At 40.9% G+C, this 19377-nt stretch overlaps 2 protein-coding genes across 2 annotated transcripts; both read right to left on the bottom strand.

Moving 5' to 3' along the window:
- Positions 1-4160: 4160 nt before the first annotated feature.
- On the bottom strand, positions 4161-6922 carry LOC131104724 (5-aminolevulinate synthase, non-specific, mitochondrial-like). The gene is made up of 8 exons (XM_078796582.1): positions 6804-6922; positions 6488-6707; positions 6209-6393; positions 5650-5829; positions 5301-5465; positions 4946-5214; positions 4499-4661; positions 4161-4410 (listed from the first exon to the last, which is right to left on the bottom strand). The coding sequence occupies exons 1-8, from the start codon at positions 6898-6900 to the stop codon at positions 4250-4252; spliced, it is 1440 nt and encodes a 479-aa protein (XP_078652708.1). The 5' UTR covers positions 6901-6922; the 3' UTR covers positions 4161-4249.
- A 1499-nt stretch (positions 6923-8421) lies between these two features.
- spo11 (SPO11 initiator of meiotic double stranded breaks) lies at positions 8422-13832 on the bottom strand. The gene is made up of 13 exons (XM_058052223.2): positions 13718-13832; positions 13209-13322; positions 12312-12400; positions 12132-12198; positions 11935-12043; positions 11453-11539; positions 11069-11105; positions 10860-10969; positions 10637-10736; positions 10342-10379; positions 10005-10081; positions 9096-9207; positions 8422-8949 (listed from the first exon to the last, which is right to left on the bottom strand). The coding sequence occupies exons 1-13, from the start codon at positions 13825-13827 to the stop codon at positions 8830-8832; spliced, it is 1170 nt and encodes a 389-aa protein (XP_057908206.2). The 5' UTR covers positions 13828-13832; the 3' UTR covers positions 8422-8829.
- Positions 13833-19377: the final 5545 nt, after the last annotated feature.

Here is a 19377-nt window from a genome sequence, read left to right as displayed (position 1 = left end):
TGCTAAGTTATTACGTTTAGGGGGCAATCGCTTTTTCCACACATTTTTTTCTCCCTTAATAATAAAAAAATTTCATTTTAAAACTGTATTTTGAGTTCAGTTGTGTTGTCATTGACTAATATTTAAATTAGTGGGGTGATCTGAAACATTAAAATGTGAGAGGGAGTTTTTCCATTGCTGTCGTCACCAAGTGCATGATCATGTAGTGTTCAGTGGGTATTAGGAGTGTAGTTCTCGTCCTGCTTCATGTGTAAAGCGCCTTGAAATGACTTCTATTGTGAATTTGCACTATATAAATACTATATAAATACAATTGATTGAGTGGTTTGAGCTCAGGGTCATTTGCAAGTTAATGAAATACAGTAAAGTCTTGTTATATCGATATTGTCGGGAGTCGGAAAAAATATCGATATAACCGGACTGTCGATATATCCGATCCTGTGCCGAACTGCATTAAAAGTGGGCAATAATGCACATGTTCTATAGAACAATGTCGAGCAGCTTAAATCAATCTTTGCTTAAGGATTTCAATACCAAAAAAGAACACGGCGAACGGCTGCTTCCAGTCAACTTTATTTTTCACACTTCCACCACCAGAGCACAGCACACACACCGATTCCCGCACTTCCTGGTTCACAGGTCATGCTCAACCCGCCCCACATAGCTGGCCAAACACATGCCTGCAACAGAAGAACCAACAGCGTTCGTGGTTTCGTGCTGGCGTTCGTGGTTCGAGAAACCACGAACACCAGCATGTACATATGAAAAACAGTGATTATTGCAAGCGATAAAAAGATATCTGAATACAACACAATTAAATACATGTATTTGTACGCTTGTGTCTTCGTTGGAATAGGTGTGTATGCTATGTCAGTTGGTTCTTCTGTTGCAGGCATGTGTTTGGCCAGCTATGTGAGGCGGGTTGAGCATGACCTGTGAACCAGGAAGTGCGGGAATCGGTGTGTGTGCTGCGCTCTGGTGTTGGAAGTGTGAAAAATAAAGTTGACTGGAAGCAGCCGTTCGCCGTGTTCTTTTTTGGTATTGAAATCCTTGATTTAAGGATTTAAAGATTGATTTAAGCTGCTTTTGTATCGATATAAGCAGACCAAATTGGCTGGCGGGAGATGAAAAGGGCATCGTAGTAACCGGATTATCATAATAACCGGGTATCGTACTAACGGAACTAATTATATCATAAAAGACTAGAAATTTGCCAGGAAATGAAAATAGTATCGTAATAAGCAGTAATTCGTTATAACCGATATCGATATAACGAGACTTTACTGTATGTGTTGTATTTGTCAGCACAGGCAACACTACGGGTGTTTGTTTCGTCAAATATTCACTCGTTTGTGTACAGCAGTTGTGGAGTATATAGAGTTAGCTTGCACAAACCAATACATCAGTCCTGTGGGACTTTTGATGTCCTTAAATTGACTTGTAAACAATGTTGAACCCCACATAGATTAGCACTGATGTTGCAGTAGTGGGATTTTTAATCAGAACTGGACATTTGCACATAAAAAAAAAGATGAGAATGATATTGAAGCTCTTTCCTGGTGTAGGGATTTTCTTCTCCTGACTTCATAATCTTGTCTTGTTAGCACTAAGTAGTTAATGTTTCTATTTGTTGATTTGATTGGCCTGTAATGGATGTGACAGACAACATTCAGAGAACAGATAACGGCTTTATTTTAGTTTTTACAATTCATGTGATGTGATGATAATTTGATGTTGCATTCTACATCTTCCCGAAAGGTTTTTTTTTTTTAATTGATGAAATGAATGTGTTCAGACCATAAGAGCATATGAAGGATTCTTCTCCTCAGTGCCATGATGTACTGCATATCTGATGATGTGAGACAAACCCATCATTCCTGTGATTAACTGATGATGTGGACAATCATGTAAAGCTTGGTGAATGAGGAGGAATCAGAGTCAGAAGGAGGGGGCGGCGAGATGCGTGCAGAGGGGAAAGCAAGCATGCAGCTCATCTGTTTGCACACGTGAGTCGGGGGTGGGGGTGTGTGTGTGTGTGCAGATGTGCAGAGCATCAGGATTAGCACAGAATGAGGAATCTAGCTAAACCTGCATACACACACATTATTATCACTGCACAGTGAGCCAACAACAAGCACATACTCAGACCTCACCAGCATTTATGCACCTGCCACCAACACCTAAGCACCATTTACTAAACACACTGTGCCTGTGGCCTCTGTATGCACACCCACATAATCGCTGTTCCAGATGAACACTAAGTGTGCTTTCCAGACTTAATGGAATAAGCGAAGTGGCTGACTTTACAAAGACTGTGATTATGAAGAACATTGATGAGTTGGAAAACTGCACAAACTCTTCTCCCCAATAGCATGTGGTGGATTGGCTCTGAGGCATGACCTTCTTAAATAATCACATCTGCCCCTTGTGACCCTGTGTGCAATTAATGTGTCTCAGAACTGTAACTACAGCAACATTCAAGATTCAAGATTAATGGATGCGCTTGCATGATATCTATGATCACCTGACTGCTCCACTTCCAACAGCACACTGGTTACATAATGATCTCCAAAACGTGACCACATGATAATTCTCTGGGAGTGTGAGGGAGGAGGCGTCTTCATTTTTTCACAGAATATTCCAGGTTTTGCGTGTCAAGTTCTGCATCTGAGGGCTTTTCGTGCAAGCCCCACTGCGAGCACTCCTGTCATGTGCAAATGCACAGTGGGGGGCATGCAGGGATCAGACAGATGGGGAGGAGAGCTTCGGCTCCCTTGAAGTGGGTCTGCATCTGAAGGTCTTTTACCAAATACATTTCATCCAACCGCGGTTTACAAACGTACATAAACAAAATAGGAATTTAAATGTAATCTCTTTGATCCCGTTACTCATTCCATGTTAAAATCTTGCAATAAATTCAAGTAGTGGGCAAGATTTGATTTGATATCTGTGCTGCACGTACTGCAAAACATAATGAAGGCATATTTACTCCTCTCTGTGATATCTACGTTATCTGGAGAGGAAACACAATATCCTGCTCTGTGTTGATACCATCTAGTGGTTCATTGTGAAAGCTTCGGACTGCATGCACAGTATGAGTCATCGGCAGAAAGGGGAGGTGCAAGACAATGTGGCTAAAAACTGAGACCAACTACGCCCTCAGCTGGTGAAGTGAGGGATAACTGGAAGGGAAAGAAATGTGTTCATTTTTCAAGTAAACATTGTGGATGATGACACTTGGATCATTATATATCAAGTCTCCTTCAAGAAGACATCAAGAGATTGATCCTGTCCTGTTCAAAAATTAAGTAAAACAATTTTTGTCTAAATGAAGGTGATTTTTAATGTTCCTTTTTTAAGCTCATATAAATAGTATGCTTGAGATAGCGCCGTGCTCCTTATTTCTTAATAGATTTCTAGATTAAATATTAAACAGTCTCTGATCCTCATGACACTAATTGTCTAAGGCGGAGTAATGACAAGTTCAGACCAATATGAGGAATAGCGGAGGAGGGGTGCATAAAGATGTTAAATCATCATTAACCTGCCAGCAGACATTTACAGTAGCATGGTCTCACCAGTTTTGTATACATCTGAAAGTTACTTAAGTAACAGAAAAAAAACATATTGCAGCAGAATCTGGAATAATTGAAATAATTGCTACTGTGAGAAACAGCCTAGACTGAATTTTAAAAAATGGCACAATACATGTATGATCCAGATTTTTGGGGGGTGGAGTACCTTGGCCCCAACTGTCTTATATTCTTTGAAGTGAGTCTTACTATACCACACTTTCATAACTTTGAACAAAAACACTAAATTAAAGGGAAAATATGTTGGCCATGTTGGCTCATATTTTATACAAGTGAGCACTATTAACTAACTATTTATATGTTAAGGGTTTGCCCCCTTCCTGACTCCTTATTTTTTGTGACACTTAAATGTTTCAGATCATCAAACAAATGTAAATATAAGTCAATGACGACAGAACTGAACACAAAATGCAGCTTTGTATGTAGACCATACAATATTGTTCTGATTTTTTTTTTCGGTTCACCTCTACTTTTTGGCAAATTCTAGCCTGACCTTCTTGTTGTACTCATCTACTTTCACTTTATGTCTTCACCCTTTCCAAATATAGCATCTGGACTCGGTCTGCACAGCACCAAGATATCACAAGATCAATTTAAATACAGTACAATAAATTGCTTGGATAATGAACTAAGTAAGAATGGGTGGAGAGTGAATACTAGCCTACAGCTGAAATCATGTGACTGAGTCCAGTGAAGTAGGACTTTTCTCGTTCACTCATGAAATCGAAGTGGAGAGGTTGTTGACAAAAGTTACACTTGGCTGACGAGTGCGGCTGCAACTCCAAGCCCACTTCTTTCCACGTTTTTACCAGACAGTCTATGGAGAGCAAGCAGAGAATAAAATCCTAAAGTCACATTACTGTTGGAGACAAATTATATATATATGGTAGGTATTGTACACATACCAACAAAGTAGTACATCATCTTAGGTGTATGGTGTGGCGTAGGGGCGATGCGAAGCAATTCTTCCCCTCTAGCTACGGTGGGGTAGTTGATGGCCTGGACGTAGATGTTATAACGGGACATCATCATGTCACAGATCTTCGTGTTTTTCTGTGCATCTGCTACCTGTGCATCCACAATTCATAATTATATTTTGAACCTTTGATTTTGGCCTGAAGTTGTTTCATTTGAATTATAGTAATGTTAATTTTCCATTATCATTCAAGTGTTTGTGGTAGAAAACAAAAACAAAATGATTCTGAGTGAAAAATATTAGCCTTAGTTTTTGCTTTATGGTTCAAGTGTGGCTGGTAGAGCTGTGATTTGAAAAATAAAAAGTCCTGAAAATAAACATCTGCCATGTGTCAGAAGTCAGTACTTCGCAGAGATAAACATTTCTTAAATCGTACCCGGACAGGAATGATGTGACTTGGGCAAAGGACGACTGGAAGGCCCGAGTCCATGAGTATTTGTCTAAGCAGCTTGACACTCATCTGGTGTTTCCTTCTGAGCACCTGGCCTTCTTCACTTTTGAGAATCTTGATGGACTCCTTGGCCCCGGCCAGAAGCATGGGAGGAAGAGAAGTGGTGAAAATGAAGCCTGCAGCGAAGGACCGCACTGTGTCTACCAGGGCGCTGGTGCTGGCAATGTAGCCACCCACACAGCCAAATGCCTTTCCTGGAAAGACACCAGCAACATGTTACAAATCCAACTGGAAAAATGACATTGAACGCTTTCCCCTCACTGGCTGTATGGAAACCTACCTAGGGTACCGGAGATGATGTCAATCTTGCTCATGACTCTGTCTCTGTCACCAATTCCTCCTCCTCTAGACCCATACAGGCCCACAGCATGCACCTCATCCACAAAGGTGATGGCACCAAATTTGTGGGCAACATCGCATATTTGCTCCAGTGGGCACACAGCCCCTATTGAAAGCACATATTATTAAAGAAAACAAAAGAACAAAAACAATACTCAGTTTTGAGTGAGAATGTCAGAAATGTATTTTTAATATTATGGTTTATCTTACTTAGCAGTGGTGTCCAACAACTACAATTTGCTGTCATTTTTGTAATCCCAGATTAAAATAAGTGAGGCTTGAGAGTTTACCGTCCATTGAATGCACCGTCTCAAAGGCAACAATCTTTGGAATGGAGGGTTCCGACCTCTCCAGCAGCTCTTGTAAATGGCCGACATCATTGTGCCGAAAGACAAATTTCTTGGCGCCACTGTTTCGAATACCTTGAATCATTGAGGCATGGTTGCCAGCATCAGAGTAAATTTCACAACCTGAAAAAATTACATCAAATATGTTAGTTGTTATCAGAAAACATTATAACAATTAATCCACATCGATAAAAAGTAGGGATGAGTTGGACACTCATCATCATCATCATCATTTCGTGGTTATCCGTATTCGTGTTTAAAGATAATGCTCAATATGTATCATATAGCAACTTATGATCAATCCACATCAATCTCAGACTTAAAATAGTCATTTCCGGTTAAACCGTACCCACTTCCGGGTTATGTCCGCCCACGCAGAGTTCAGATAGGCATGTAAATCATTTAGATGGGTGAACAAATACAGACACAGATAGAGAGTGGTGTACTCGCTCATGCCTATTAACATGGTTCCATGTTAAAATACAAAACATTGCAAATGTACCTGGTAACATTTTAGCCAAAGTGAACAATGTGGAGTCATTGGCTACATAACAGGAAGTGAACAACAGAGCGGAATCCTTGCCATGCAGGTCAGCAATCTCATGTTCCAAGTCCACATGGAATTTACTTGTTCCTGAAATGTTCCTAGTGCCTCCTGCACCCGCACCATGATTTTCCAAAGTCTCCCTTGAAGAACACATTGAATAGAATTACTCTGAGTGCACAGTTCTTTCTTATCATCAACTATTGAACATTTTTGAAAGCGGGTCAGATAACTTACATTACAGCCTGGGTGACTTTGGGGTGGCGACTCATACCGAGGTAGTCATTGGTGCACCACACTGACACATCTGTCTTAACATTAAAACAATCTGAGTAGTTGTCCGCCATGGGGAAAGAAGGCGCACGTCGGTTCACCGTCTTAAAAACTCTGTAGGTGTGATCCCTTTTCTTGCTGATTATTTTATCCTCGAAAAAACTGTCATACTTGAAGGTCACAACTGATGGAGACAAAATTTTATTATCTGAAAAATCTTATGGAGGGATGCTTTCATTCATTCATTTTCTGTTCATAAAAATAAAAGCAATGGCCTTACCCTGAGGAAGATTATCCTTCAGAAGGTGAGATGCTTTGGAGGCCATTGGTTTAACAATATTTTTTGAAGCCACTGTACTGGTCTTCTGAGCCTCCATGGTATCTGTAATTGATCATTTCATATCACTTGGAGATCATCACATTTATTGCACAAAGCTCTTTAAAGGGCACCGATTATGCAAAATTTTCCAGCACTTTGTATTGAGTTGTAGACTCTTTTTGAGTAGCTACACATAACCTGCAAAGAAAGCTTTCTGGAGCTTCCTGAATCTGCACCTATTCCAGTTGTATTTCCTTGGATTTCCAAAACGGTGTTTTAATTTCTTCCACCCCATGGCCCACCTCTGGGCGGGCCGACTCCGCTGTGATTGGCCACACTCCCAAGCACTACTGAGGTCTTCCAGACTTTATCTGAAACCCACTGGAAGGATAATATGTCCCCTTTAAGCAACATTATGTATTAATTAGGATGTGTCACTAAAGGGTGCTGTTGCATTCTTAAAATTATCATTTTACTCATGCATCCTGAATATGAAGGCCTCAAGCCAAAAATCAGTATGTGGATCTAAAACATCCGCTGTGGCGACCCCGTAATCAAGGAAAAAGCAGAAAGAAAAACACATTTTATATTACTGCTTAAAAGGTTATCCAATGATAAGTGAGGTTTGCACAACTCACCAGTTTGTAAAGTTTGCATTTTTGCGACGTCCTCCTGTATTTCCATGCTGGCTTCTCTCAATATGTTTTTCTGTACCATCTCTGCAGCCAAGAAAGGGCACTTGGAGACTCCAGCAAGTGGCATAGTGTGGCCTTGAGGCGACTTTACTTCACATGTTGGACCTGCAGAAAACACACATTCCAACATACTATCAAGTCAAACAAATTATGCATTCAAATGTGTATCCGGAACTCACTTGTTGGTGAGCAGTTGGCCAAAGAGGCGGAAGAGGACAGACCTCGGCCTAACGATCCTGAGACAAGGTCTGTAATCATAGGACACTTGTGGGCGTAGCTCACCAGTGATGAATTTCCTGCCAAATGCAGGGAACTGGGTCCCAAAGACAGGAAAGGGCATCTGCGAAGTACTGCCTCCATATGAGATACTCTCCAACTACATAGGACAACATGAAGGAGTGCATACTATTGCTGGCATTGAAACAATAAGTCTACCGCTAGTACACAAACTAGTTCCCTCAACTCTGACATTACATGATTTGACAGCTACATAACTACAGTATACATGTACTAACTTACTTGTCCCGATAATACCACATTGTCATATCTGACCTGACAAAATCCCAGTCCATTTTCATGTAGCAGAGGAAAAAAGCCTTGCGAAACATGGCGCATGAGATCAGAGAGGATGATACTGTGAAAAGACCACCACTACTTCTATCTACTCGGTAGCAGTCAGCTGGCCTTGACAAGTGGAGGGGGAAGTCTTCTGAAGGACTCCCTACCCTATTACGGCTGAATAATGTTACTCAAGACAGAGGAGCCATCTGCAGACAAATACATGCATTGCTACAGAACAAGTATGCAACTAAGTGGATTTTTAAGAATCAATTAGAAATAAAAATGTGGACTGTTCTGGATCAATTCTGCTGACTCACCTGTTTTATCATGACTTGAAAGTGGTGACGCAGCAGCTGGAGACATGGAAGAACATTGGTGAGTTGCACTGATGCTACCTGATGCTTATTTCACATTTTTATGAATTGAGCAAAACAAGTTAGAATTCATATTAAATTGTATTTTCTTGTAAGATGATATAAAACAAATGAATAACAAGCCTATGTAATCTGGCAGCCAAAATTAAGAATTTATGTTTTGTTAATGTTCAGAATATATAGAGGGACATAATTAAACATTACAACCATCAGTCTTGTACGACTAACACAATTACAAGTGAAATAAACGTAAACAATGTATTTTTGTCAGTAAAGGTCAGACAAAATTGGTTACAGTCTATAATGTGAAACCAGTTTTATGAATGTCTTTAATTCCACTAGATGGCAGCATTTAGCTCATAGCCAGCCTCCATAGCGCAGCTTGTTTGGCAGGTAGATGCTGGTGAGGAAATCTGGACCTATGGCTGCCAGTGACTGTATTTCAGCTTTGTATTTGTTCTTCTGCATCAACTCCATCTACAACAGGATAAAAAACACACATGTGGAGACATGCTCTCCAAAAAACAAGTAACCTAAAAACATTAACACCGATAATGAAGAACAGAAAAGATAAATCATGTGTTCACAAAATGAATTTTAAAAAAGTCACTATCTCCTCGTACCTCTTTAAGCCACTCTGGTTGTTCCGCCACGTATGGCCTCTTGAGGAGGCTGTTGAGTTTATTTTCATCCCTCTTGGTGAAGGGGATCAGTGCATCTCTGGGGACCTGCAACCTCAAGGATGAAATTCATTTCTCAGAATTGTTTTGCTTTGTCATGCTTACTTAACTGTATCTTATCAGTTGGTAGATAAACTACACTTGTTAATTCGCTTGAGTTGATTATATGAGAAACATTGCAAACCAATAGAATTTCTAGGGGACTTCAATAAGTTGACTTAAAAACTGACACTGATAGTGCAGTGGTTCACATAGCTGATTTTCATGCAGCTGTCAGGGGACCAATTCCCATGCAATCCTTGACTCAAAATCTCTGTTACCAGCCTCTTTTACACTGCCCTGAAAGGGGTCCTATTATTGTATGATTTGCCACTTTTCTGACCTATAAATATTGTTTTATTGAATGTTTAACTCTCGTGTTAAAGGATGCCAAAGTTTCAGATAATGAGGTTTGCACTTTTGGAGGTGAGCCCTGAAAGATATTTGGGATGGCTATGAATACTTGGTAGCAGAGTTTTTTTCTGACAGTGAGCCAGACGTCCTTATATGGGCCTGGTCTCCAACCAGTAGCTCCGAACCATTTTTGGGAGCAATCACAGCGGAGTGGGCATGCCCGGAGGAGGGCCTGGGTGGAATACATTTAAACAGACCATTTTGGAAATCCAGGGAAATACAGCTTGGAATAGGTGCAGATTCCGGAAGATCTAGAAAACTTTATGTGCAGGTTATTGTGTGTAGCTGCTCTATATGGGTCCACAACTCAATATAAAGGGCTGAAAATAAGCATCATAGGTCCCCTTTAAGAGCTGGAAAAAGGCTGGCGGAAGGAAGTAGCAAGTGTTGAGTCCAAACCTCTGGAGGTCAGAGGGGAGGATGCCTAACCACATGACACTGGGGATGGTCAGGCTGTGGGCCTCAAATGACATGGCCTGTGGGACAATTGCGCAGAAACATGTTTTTACACAACAGTTCATATAAGTTCAGCCTTGTTCTTGTATTCCGCGTTTATGGGCAACATGTGTTTACAACATTGTTAAAGAACACAAGGGAACCTTAGCGATATGATCTTTTAATGTTAGTTCTCAATTTTTTGTTCTTAATGAGATCACCACAAATTGGAAACATACAGTGCAATGATCCTGAAGCAGTCAAATTGGAGAGCAAAAATGTAGCAATACTTGAGACTCACCACTGATCCGTACTTGTAGATGCACATGATCTCAATGCCTGGGAAAATCAGAGACATATTACACAATATTACATATAGTACATACCAGATCAACAGGGTTCAGCATTACATATGTGTACGACATTACACATGTGTACTGCCATGCAACGAGAAAAGAAACTGAATGTCTGGATAAAATTGGTCCATATGGAAAAATAGCCTGAAAAGGCATGGTGATGTAGCGGACACACGTGAAATGCTTTGTGAGGTGACAGGAACTATGTTAAGTATGAGATGTAAAATTGGGTAGATGTACCGTGCGGGTCAGCATCCACCAGAGTGAAGACTGGGACATGCAGCACATCCCAGAGTTTTCTCACCATCAACCTGCTGTTCACATCTGGAAAGCCTTTTCCCTGAAAGCACAAAAACACACATGCTCACGATGCCAAAAATGGAAAGCTGTGCTTCATGAGGAGGGCACATGATGGCAATTATTACCCAAGTGATTTGGTATGATAGAAAACTTCTTCACGTACTGTTATCATGATACAGGGAGAACTCTTTGTGCAGAAATCATCTTGAAGAAGCCTCTGAAATGTAGCATCCTTCTCAACTATCAGGACAAACTTGGCAGATGACACAACATCTGTGCATGTCTAAGGAAAAACACAGACTTTTGCAGCCAATTACCACAGTCCCCATGCCCTCCAAAACAAACATAAACAACAAAAGTGCCAAAGGATACTTCTGATTCCTGCTATGTTTGATGAAACAGCGACAGCCTAAAACAAACAGTATTCTTTAAGCTCAATAATTAGACTCAATCAAAAAGTTGAAATAAGGCAAAGCTTCACAACTGGTTTATTTTCTCATCTACTGTTTTTTTTTAGCTGCTTTGAATTTAGGAGGAAAAAAGATGGATTTACACTGCATGTCTTAGTTCCCAATTCCAATTTAGACTTTTTTTAGATGGCTTTTTAGATTTAGATGGTCTAATAAGTGGTCTAATAATTATTTCCATGACTGTATGTTTTCAAGCAGCATATCCAAACTGGACCACACGGGAGAGAGTAATCTGGGTCAATTAAATCAAGTAACTTAGTGTAAACTCGCCTTACAAATAACTTACAGCAGAGTTTGAGTGGCAGTCGATCCTTGTGCCGTCCTCCTCCGTGTAACACAGATCACCTGATATTAAACCTTTGGATGTTGCCAACTGGAGAGGTCAAATTTACACAATTACTTTAAATTCCGGACTACTGAGCAAGCACACTTATAAATCGCAAGTATCCACATTGTATGTATTTTATTTTATAGTATGATAATATAATATAGAGACATTCTGTGACACCCAAAGAAAGACATCCACTGTACAGATGCCTGTATGTTATATTGCCACCGATTTAACATCTTGTAACAACACATGTAACACATTTCTTTATCCTTACCATTACAAACATGTACTGTATGCTGTACACTGCATTACTGCAAAATTTTGTGACATATAAAAATGACTAAAATAGTGCAAAAACAATCCTATGTTTGGTGAGAAAAAAGTCTGCAAATATACAGGGGAGTAAATGCAACATGGATGTACATAGACCCAATTACCACACGCAGAGCTCTACGAGGAACCTTAAACATGCAGCACACATCATCCACTATTCTATCGACTGTTCGCTGTGAGCCAAACAGCTGTGGGTTGTGGTAAAAGATGTCTCTGTGTGGGGAAAAGTAAACAAAAGTGGACAGATTCCTTCAAAATTTTGACTTGATATGGAAGTACTTTATGCTTAAGTTTTGACCACCTTTTTGTTGCATACGAGTTGCTCTGCACTAGAGTGTAAATGACAGAGAGAATATTGAGAATCTGGGCTTGAAGAAGAGGAAACATGCTCACAATTAATACAAGTGACAACAACACTGGCGAGATGATGACTGTCAGCTGTAAAAAAAAAAAAAAAACAACAACAAAGTAGCCATCTTACAAAATGTAGTAGCAGATGTTGGGCAGCTACTCCTGATCATCACGAGGGCGCTAGATGAACTCATCTGAAGCCCGATGGCACTGTCAAACCTGAAGATGTAAAAATGTCAAGTAATGCCCTTAAGCGGAAATGCATGGAATACGCCATTAAATATATAGTACAAACAGAGTGTGGTACATTGTAATTTACATACTTTTACAGCTTTGAAAATGTGCTCCACCACATGTTAGCAATCCAGAATTCCCCCACAGCCAGGAGCTACCTGTAAGAAGCCCCTCCTTCCAGACAGTTTTCTTTGCTGAACATCTTAGCCACATTAGTCTCTATGTTAATTAAATGGCTCTGTCATCTTTTAAGCAGCAGGAAGTTATTTCAGCTTCAATCTCTGTGGCCTGAGGTACTGTTTTTCTTTTTTTTTTGCTGTGAACACCTGGCAACCCCCCGCGGTCAATTGAAACATTCATGTACAAATTTAGAAAGAAGAAAAGTGTGCTCTTTTTCCCCTCATAAAGGAAATTAAACAGCAAGCTGGTCATCTTGGGTGGGCCGACCACCAGTAAAAAACCATGTAAGGCTATTTGTGAATTTATTTACACAGAATCATGTGTTTAGCATCAGGGGTGCCCAAACTTCTTCCACATAGGGCCGCATACTTAAATCCAAAGATGAGGTGGCACAGCTTAGTGTTATTGTTAGTTCTTAGTATACTACTAACTACTAATAACAAAATGTAAACAGAATTAACATTTTGCCTTTTTGCTCTATTATTGCCATTGGTTTAATTTTACTTTTACAATGTGCTGAAACGAATGGCCCCCAATCTGCAGTTTGGACACCTCTGATTTACATGGATTACACACAGTATGTTCTTATGGTAAAATCATTTATAAATCTCACCTGACATTGTCCCAGCTGGATCTATTAGGCAGCACCAACACCGGTGTCTCATCTTTAGACAGACTGGTCACTATTTGCAGGATTACATTTTCAATGCAGTCCAAAATCTCCCTGCTAGATATAAAACTGTAAATGAGGTTGATGGTGGTACAACCAACATTGTCAAAGATTGAGTAAACATCATTAAATTGACATTTCTACAAACGAGAGTTAAAGGTGCTGTCAACTCAGAGGGCCCAGCAATCATTGTCCCACCAAAACAGCTTCATTCAGTCACTTTAATGAACTAATAATGAGCATTTTAGACCTTCGAGTCCAAAATAAAACTCTACATACAGTTATGTTAGGTTTAACACATGGTGCCGTTGAATTGTTGCCGCAACTAACCAATACCAGTGCCATGAAAAGCAAGTCAATCCAAAATAATCTTAATATGAAGTAACTATCATTGAAAATATAGCTAACTAGCTAATGCTAGCTAGAAAAGCAGTAACAGCGTATAATCTTACGACTTAATTTCTTCATCTTTGTCTTCTTCTGTGGCGTCTGCGACATCTTTCAACAGTTTAGCACGAAGTTTATCGACTTTCGTGAAAGATTGTGCTTCACTCAGCTCCATCTTGATGTTTCCTTTCCCAGCAGTCAAGTGAGAAAACAGAAATAAGTTTTCCCAGTGTGTTGCCTGACAGGTATGCTGTAACGAAAATTGCACATTTCTGTTTGCAGGTTTTCGGCTTAACAAATTAATAAACTTAACTAATATAAAAAATAATTTGCAGTAGTTTCCATGCATCTAATTTTGGCATTTCAGAGGGGTGGGTGAGTGGTAATGAAGAAGACAATCCAGGTACAGTATACTGTATGGTCAGCCACAACGAAGAGGTCATTTGGAATCATACATAAATGCAATGTTGGTCCTAAATGTGTGTAAAATAGCACTACATAAGACTCCAAAGTATGTGCATTGAATCTGAATACCACTTCACAATCTCTTTTTATCACCATTCTGAGGTCACTTCACTTTTTTTGTGAAACAGTATTATTAGGTCACTATCTTTAATGGCAGGCATGCTGTGTGTTTGTGGAGGCACTGCATCCCATGTTTCACCGTGTGAAGGCCTAGTTAGAGTATATGAGAGCCAAGATCCAAAGAGATGAGGTCTGTGCTCCTGACCTGACCCTGAATATCTCCTAATGTGCAGCCTTACCAAAAGTAACCATCGTCTCTAAGTGGCTTTGACAAGCTGCTTCCGTAGTAATGGCTCTTAATTTCTGAGTAATTGCTATCTCTAAGTGATGACGGACAACCTCTCACCCCAGTGGAAAAATCTTTATATGTGAACCAGCTCAGATTGCGCAGGCTCTTTTTCTTATACTGCAGACAAGCTGAGACCCCTGCTGTTTTCCTGGCCCAGGAGAGATTTGTGTTGAGTGTGAGGCTCTAACCTGAGGAGACAGAGTGCAACGAGTCATGTGCTTGTCTCAGGATGAGTGTTTGTACTGGGCAGGAGTGAGGAGGGGGGGGGGGGGGCACAGAGGAAGTAGGGGGCTGCAGGGTCAGACAAAAAGAAAAGGAGGGGTGTACGGACCGGCTGCAGGTGAGGGGGATTAACTGCAGCTTGAGGCTCGGAGAAACTAAATACAAATCTGTCAACCTAATCCTCACAAATAGAAAACAGAGCTGCCCTCCATTCACAACCTCCATAGCTCAGCAGATCTACCTCCCGATCCCCCATCCAAACCCCCTCTAAATTTCTACTTCAGGCTCTCTGCATGCTCTGTTTCTCATCAGCATTTGGCCAGTCTGATGATGCCGCCTCTACTCGAACGACGGCTCAGTCCAGTATCCCTTTAAGAGAGTCTGGCTGGTCACTTAAGGGACACTGATTGACAGGTCAGGACACACTTACAGAGTGATGCGAGCAAGAGCAAAAGGGCTAAAAATGTAAACCTCTGCACGTAGAACTTCACTTTTGCCTGCTGATAAGAATGCGACTGGGTGAGGAGAGCAGTGCAATGACAAACTGATGACACAAGTGTCTGTTTGATAACATCCCACTGGCTAAAGCTAAGTTTGGCATTAAGTAGAGGCCTAACTAGAACCGTATCACTGATGAATAGTGAGAACCGTGACTCAGATCACTGTACTTATCCCTCACGCCATATTAGGCTGCAGGCTGATGGACACGCAAAAGAACACACCACATACGGGTTAAAGTAAGATGGAAAAGTGCATCATTTCTAATAAGATAATCATGTTGTCATGGAATTCATTTGTTACAGTGATGCAAATTTAGCCGTTGTGGAAATCCCCTAAGTAAAGGGATCACTTTGAGTTCCAAACTGGAACTGGGAAATTCAAAAACTATTAGCAATATGTTTTCATTCAGCCTAGTTTGTGCGTCTTAGACAGAATATTAAAAAGGATCTGATTTTGAAAGCTATATTAGATACTGGAACCAAATTTCTTAAGTGGGATCAAACACAAACCCTAAATGGGATATTAGGAGTGTTTCATATACCCGCCCCCTCTCTTTCAGCCCCTCTCACAGCTGTGTTTCATATGTTCATGAGGCCCCTGGAGTGCGACACACTGGAGTGGAAACATTTGCTGCTGGTGTGTGCAATGTAGCAGGGTTACACCAAAAAAGTTAGACAAGGGGGAATAGGACAAGGGAGATGGTTGGACAAAAACTGCTCTCTGATCCAGTTCTGTCCTTTCACTTTGAACCTCTCAATGCTCCATTAAGAGTTTAGTTTACCCTGAAAAAATCTTTACTGTATCATGTGTGAATCCGCTTAGAACTTCCCTTGTTCCACCCACCTCATCCACCTCCCTCGGTCCACAGGTCTTCAAAGGACTTGAGCCTGCTGTTCTCTAAAGCAACACATAAAATAAATATTACTCTTGCCTCTGATCGCGTGCTCCGAGGTCTTCAATGGACGCTATACTCTGCTGGACAGAGAATTTTTTTTTAAAGTTGTTTTTGTGGCTTAAACAAATTTCATCACATGTGAGTTGCGATTAGTAACAACATGCAAGGAGAGCATGCAGGAGAAAATTATGACCAGTAGCGGAAAATCGGTGGTTTGCAAACTGCACAGTCACAATCTCATATCCCTTTTTAGACATTTGACCTGAGAACATGTAGACTGGACGGAGTGAACTCGTTCACATTTCTAAGACATCATTCGCCTCTTCAGATTGGCAAGCTTTGATGGTCATAAAAAGTAAAAAACACTACAATACGTTAGTTATTAAGTTAGTAAAGTTACTCAATTCGCATTTTTTCTGCTAATATCACAGCCTACCCTGCGATTGGTTGGCGACCAGTCCAGGTTGTGCCCTCACTCTCGCCTTAGGTTAGCTGGGATGGGCTCCCAGCTGGAAAATGGATGGATGGAATTATCACTGCCATCATCATATCATCACAACTCAGTATTAGTGAATATTATGTGAATATGTGAATTTGTCCCTTTTTTCGCATTCATGGCTGTGCTTGTTTACACCCGCCGCACGCAAGTGCTCTCGATCTGACATGCTTGCCTATATTGCAGCCGATCAGTCAGATTCAGTATGTAAATACATATTTTTTAACAACGGCCATGGGAGACCGGGTTTTTTCTGACCCCCTCCCCCATGTAAAAAAAAGGCCCCCACAATTGAAAGCTTTAAGTCTCATCTTAAAACCCATTCATTGGTTTAATTTATTTTAGTTTTTATTCAATCTATTTATTTTTTACCTATTTTTTGTCTTTGTTTTTATTTTCATCTTTTAAATACTAACTGAAGTAAATTTGTACTTTTACGCTTATTTAGAACTTTACACTTATAAACAGTGTTTATAAAATGTGCTGTATAAATAAAGTGGATTGGATGCAGTAAATATAAGGCTAATACAAACACACAGATGATCGTGTTTTTTGAGTAGAACATCCAGTCAGGAGCTTCTCTTTTCTAGGCAGCCATGCGCTGATAAATAACCAGACAACGTAAGCTGTCACTAATTAACATCAGTTATGTGAGTGAAATGATAACTGTCTGAAAATAAACATGTCTGTTGTCAATTTGTGTGCTGTCTTGCAAGATAGCGTCTGCCCACAAACAAAAAGATAATGTGTGACCTGTGCGAGGAACCTCCGGTCTGTAATGCAGCTGTACTCAATGTTTTGAGGGTTTGTTGATAGAGGTTTCAAACACTTTTTCCTCTGCTTTTCTGCTTTCTGTCCTCTTGTCAAAGACCTTTCAGTGAGGCTCACCCAGTCTAGCCTAATCCTTGTGCCTGCTGTTTACTGTGAATGTCACCAGGCTTGGAGAGGCACAAACAAAGAGGGTTCTGTTCTTTTTGTCTCTTCCACGATTGTCATCTCCTGGCTGTGCAAAACTAAGCCAAAGACTGGGGGTTGTTAGAGGTGGAAGCAGGGGTTTGACCTGACAGAACAGGAGAATAAATGAGCACAAAATAGAGCAAGAGGTGTACTGTACAACACATGAAAGACCGTTAAAGTACAATGTAAACACTTGCAGCTATTCGCTGGTACCGGATAGGACTGTTTATATGTAGTAGGCTACTATTGAACAGCTATTTAAAAGCAAATTGAGAATTACATATACAAAAAGAGTGATGAGCAAATACGCTTTCAGTGCTGCTGAAATGTGAGATAAAAAAGCAGACCTTTAAAGGACAGGAAGAAGAACCATATCGAGTTGTTAAGAAGGTGGTCTCAGTGGATATCACACCCGACCCCTCTGTTTGCAGTCATAGTTAAAGCTGCCTGGCAGTCACGCTCGCTGTGCGATTGAAGTTCTAATTTTATTGTCATAAAAATCTACTGGCAAGCTGCAGCACTAAAAAAAAAAAAAAAAAATCTCAAGTGGAGCCTTTGAAACATCTTTCTCTAATATTTTAAGAGTTTAGTGCTTCAACAGCCATTTCAAATACCTTCAAGTGTGTCAGTGAGAACAGAGCTCATGCGAAGGTCAGCGGCGCTCCTTAAAACTTTGGTGTTTAAGAGGTGCTGGGGCACTGGGGGCAGATGGAGTGTGCAGGCAGCTGCCAAACATCTGCATCCCTCCTTTGCAATGTACTGCTGCCTTTGTCACAAACGTCCTGCATGCTGCAGCATAGTAGAAAGTTTGGATATGGTCAAAATGGTTTCAAAGCTGGCATTTGGACAGATTTGCTTTGGCGTAAAGACAACCGGCGTAACCTTAAATGAGGCAAGCCAGTGAAATGAGGCACCTGCACACCCACCATAGTAGTCAAGACAGAATTACATGAATATCTATCCACAACAAAAGGAAAATTCATTCATTCATTCATGGACAGCTGGAGCCTATCCCAGCTGTCTTTGGCCGAGAGGCAGGGTACACCCCGGACTGGTCGCCAGCCAATCACAGGGCACATACGTACAGACAAACAACCATTCACACTCACATTCATACCTATGGACAATTTGGAGTCGCCAATTAAGCTTGCATGTTTTTGGAACCCACGCCTGCACGAGGAGAACATGCAAACTCCACACAGAGATGGCCAAGGGTGGAATTGAACCCTGGTCTCCTAGCTGTGAGGTCTGCACGCTAACCACTCGAGCGTGCAGACCACTCGACAAAAGGAAAATAAATTATCTTATTATTCATTCATTTTCTACCGCTTTTTCCTCGCAAGGGTCGCGAGGGGTGCTGGAGCCTATCCCAGCTGTCTTTGGCCAAGAGGCGGCGTACACCCTGGACTGGTCGCCAGCCAATCACAGGGCACATATAGACAAACAACCATTCACACTCACATTCATACCTATGGACAATTTGGAGTCACCAATTAACCTAGCATGTTTTTGGAACCCACGCATGCACGAGGAGAACATGCAAACTCCACACAGAGATGACCCAGGGTGGAATTGAACCCTGGTCTCCTAGCTGTGAGGTCTGCACGCTAACCACTCGAGCGCGCAGACCACTCGACAAAAAGGAAAATAAATGATCTTATTATGGTTTATATGTTTTGCCCACTCAATACATTACATGGAATGATGCAGGATCACAAAGTGACCTCCATTCAGCTCCCCACTCTTTCTCTCCTGCTCCTCCCATCACAGCTCTCCTCCGAAGTTGTTCACTTGGTAAAAAGGCGTCAGCTTCCACTATGCACTTGTAGCTAGCAACACA

Source organism: Doryrhamphus excisus, linkage group LG15 (assembly GCF_037039965.1).
Source record: "Doryrhamphus excisus strain RoL-2023G ecotype Guam linkage group LG15, RoL_Dexc_Guam_v1.1, whole genome shotgun sequence".
Lineage (NCBI taxonomy): Eukaryota > Metazoa > Chordata > Actinopteri > Syngnathiformes > Syngnathidae > Doryrhamphus > Doryrhamphus excisus.
The sequence above is the reverse complement of the archived record's forward strand: the minus strand, read 5'-3'. Positions and strand labels throughout refer to the sequence as shown.

Excerpts from the sequence above, each read along its gene's own strand:
- LOC131104724 (XM_078796582.1), bottom strand. The coding sequence starts at position 6,900 with ATGGAGGCTCAGAAGACCAGTACAGTGGCTTCAAAAAATATTGTTAAA. Across the intron at positions 6,708-6,803 it reads GAAGGATAATCTTCCTCAGG|TTGTGACCTTCAAGTATGAC; the intron begins GTAAGGCCATTG and ends TGTCTCCATCAG. Across the intron at positions 5,215-5,300 it reads CATCATCTCCGGTACCCTAG|GAAAGGCATTTGGCTGTGTG; the intron begins GTAGGTTTCCAT and ends GTGTCTTTCCAG.
- spo11 (XM_058052223.2), bottom strand. The coding sequence starts at position 13,827 with ATGGAGCTGAGTGAAGCACAATCTTTCACGAAAGTCGATAAACTTCGT. Across the intron at positions 12,401-13,208 it reads TCCAGCTGGGACAATGTCAG|GTTTGACAGTGCCATCGGGC; the intron begins GTGAGATTTATA and ends TTACATCTTCAG. Across the intron at positions 10,082-10,341 it reads TCTACAAGTACGGATCAGTG|GCCATGTCATTTGAGGCCCA; the intron begins GTGAGTCTCAAG and ends ATTGTCCCACAG.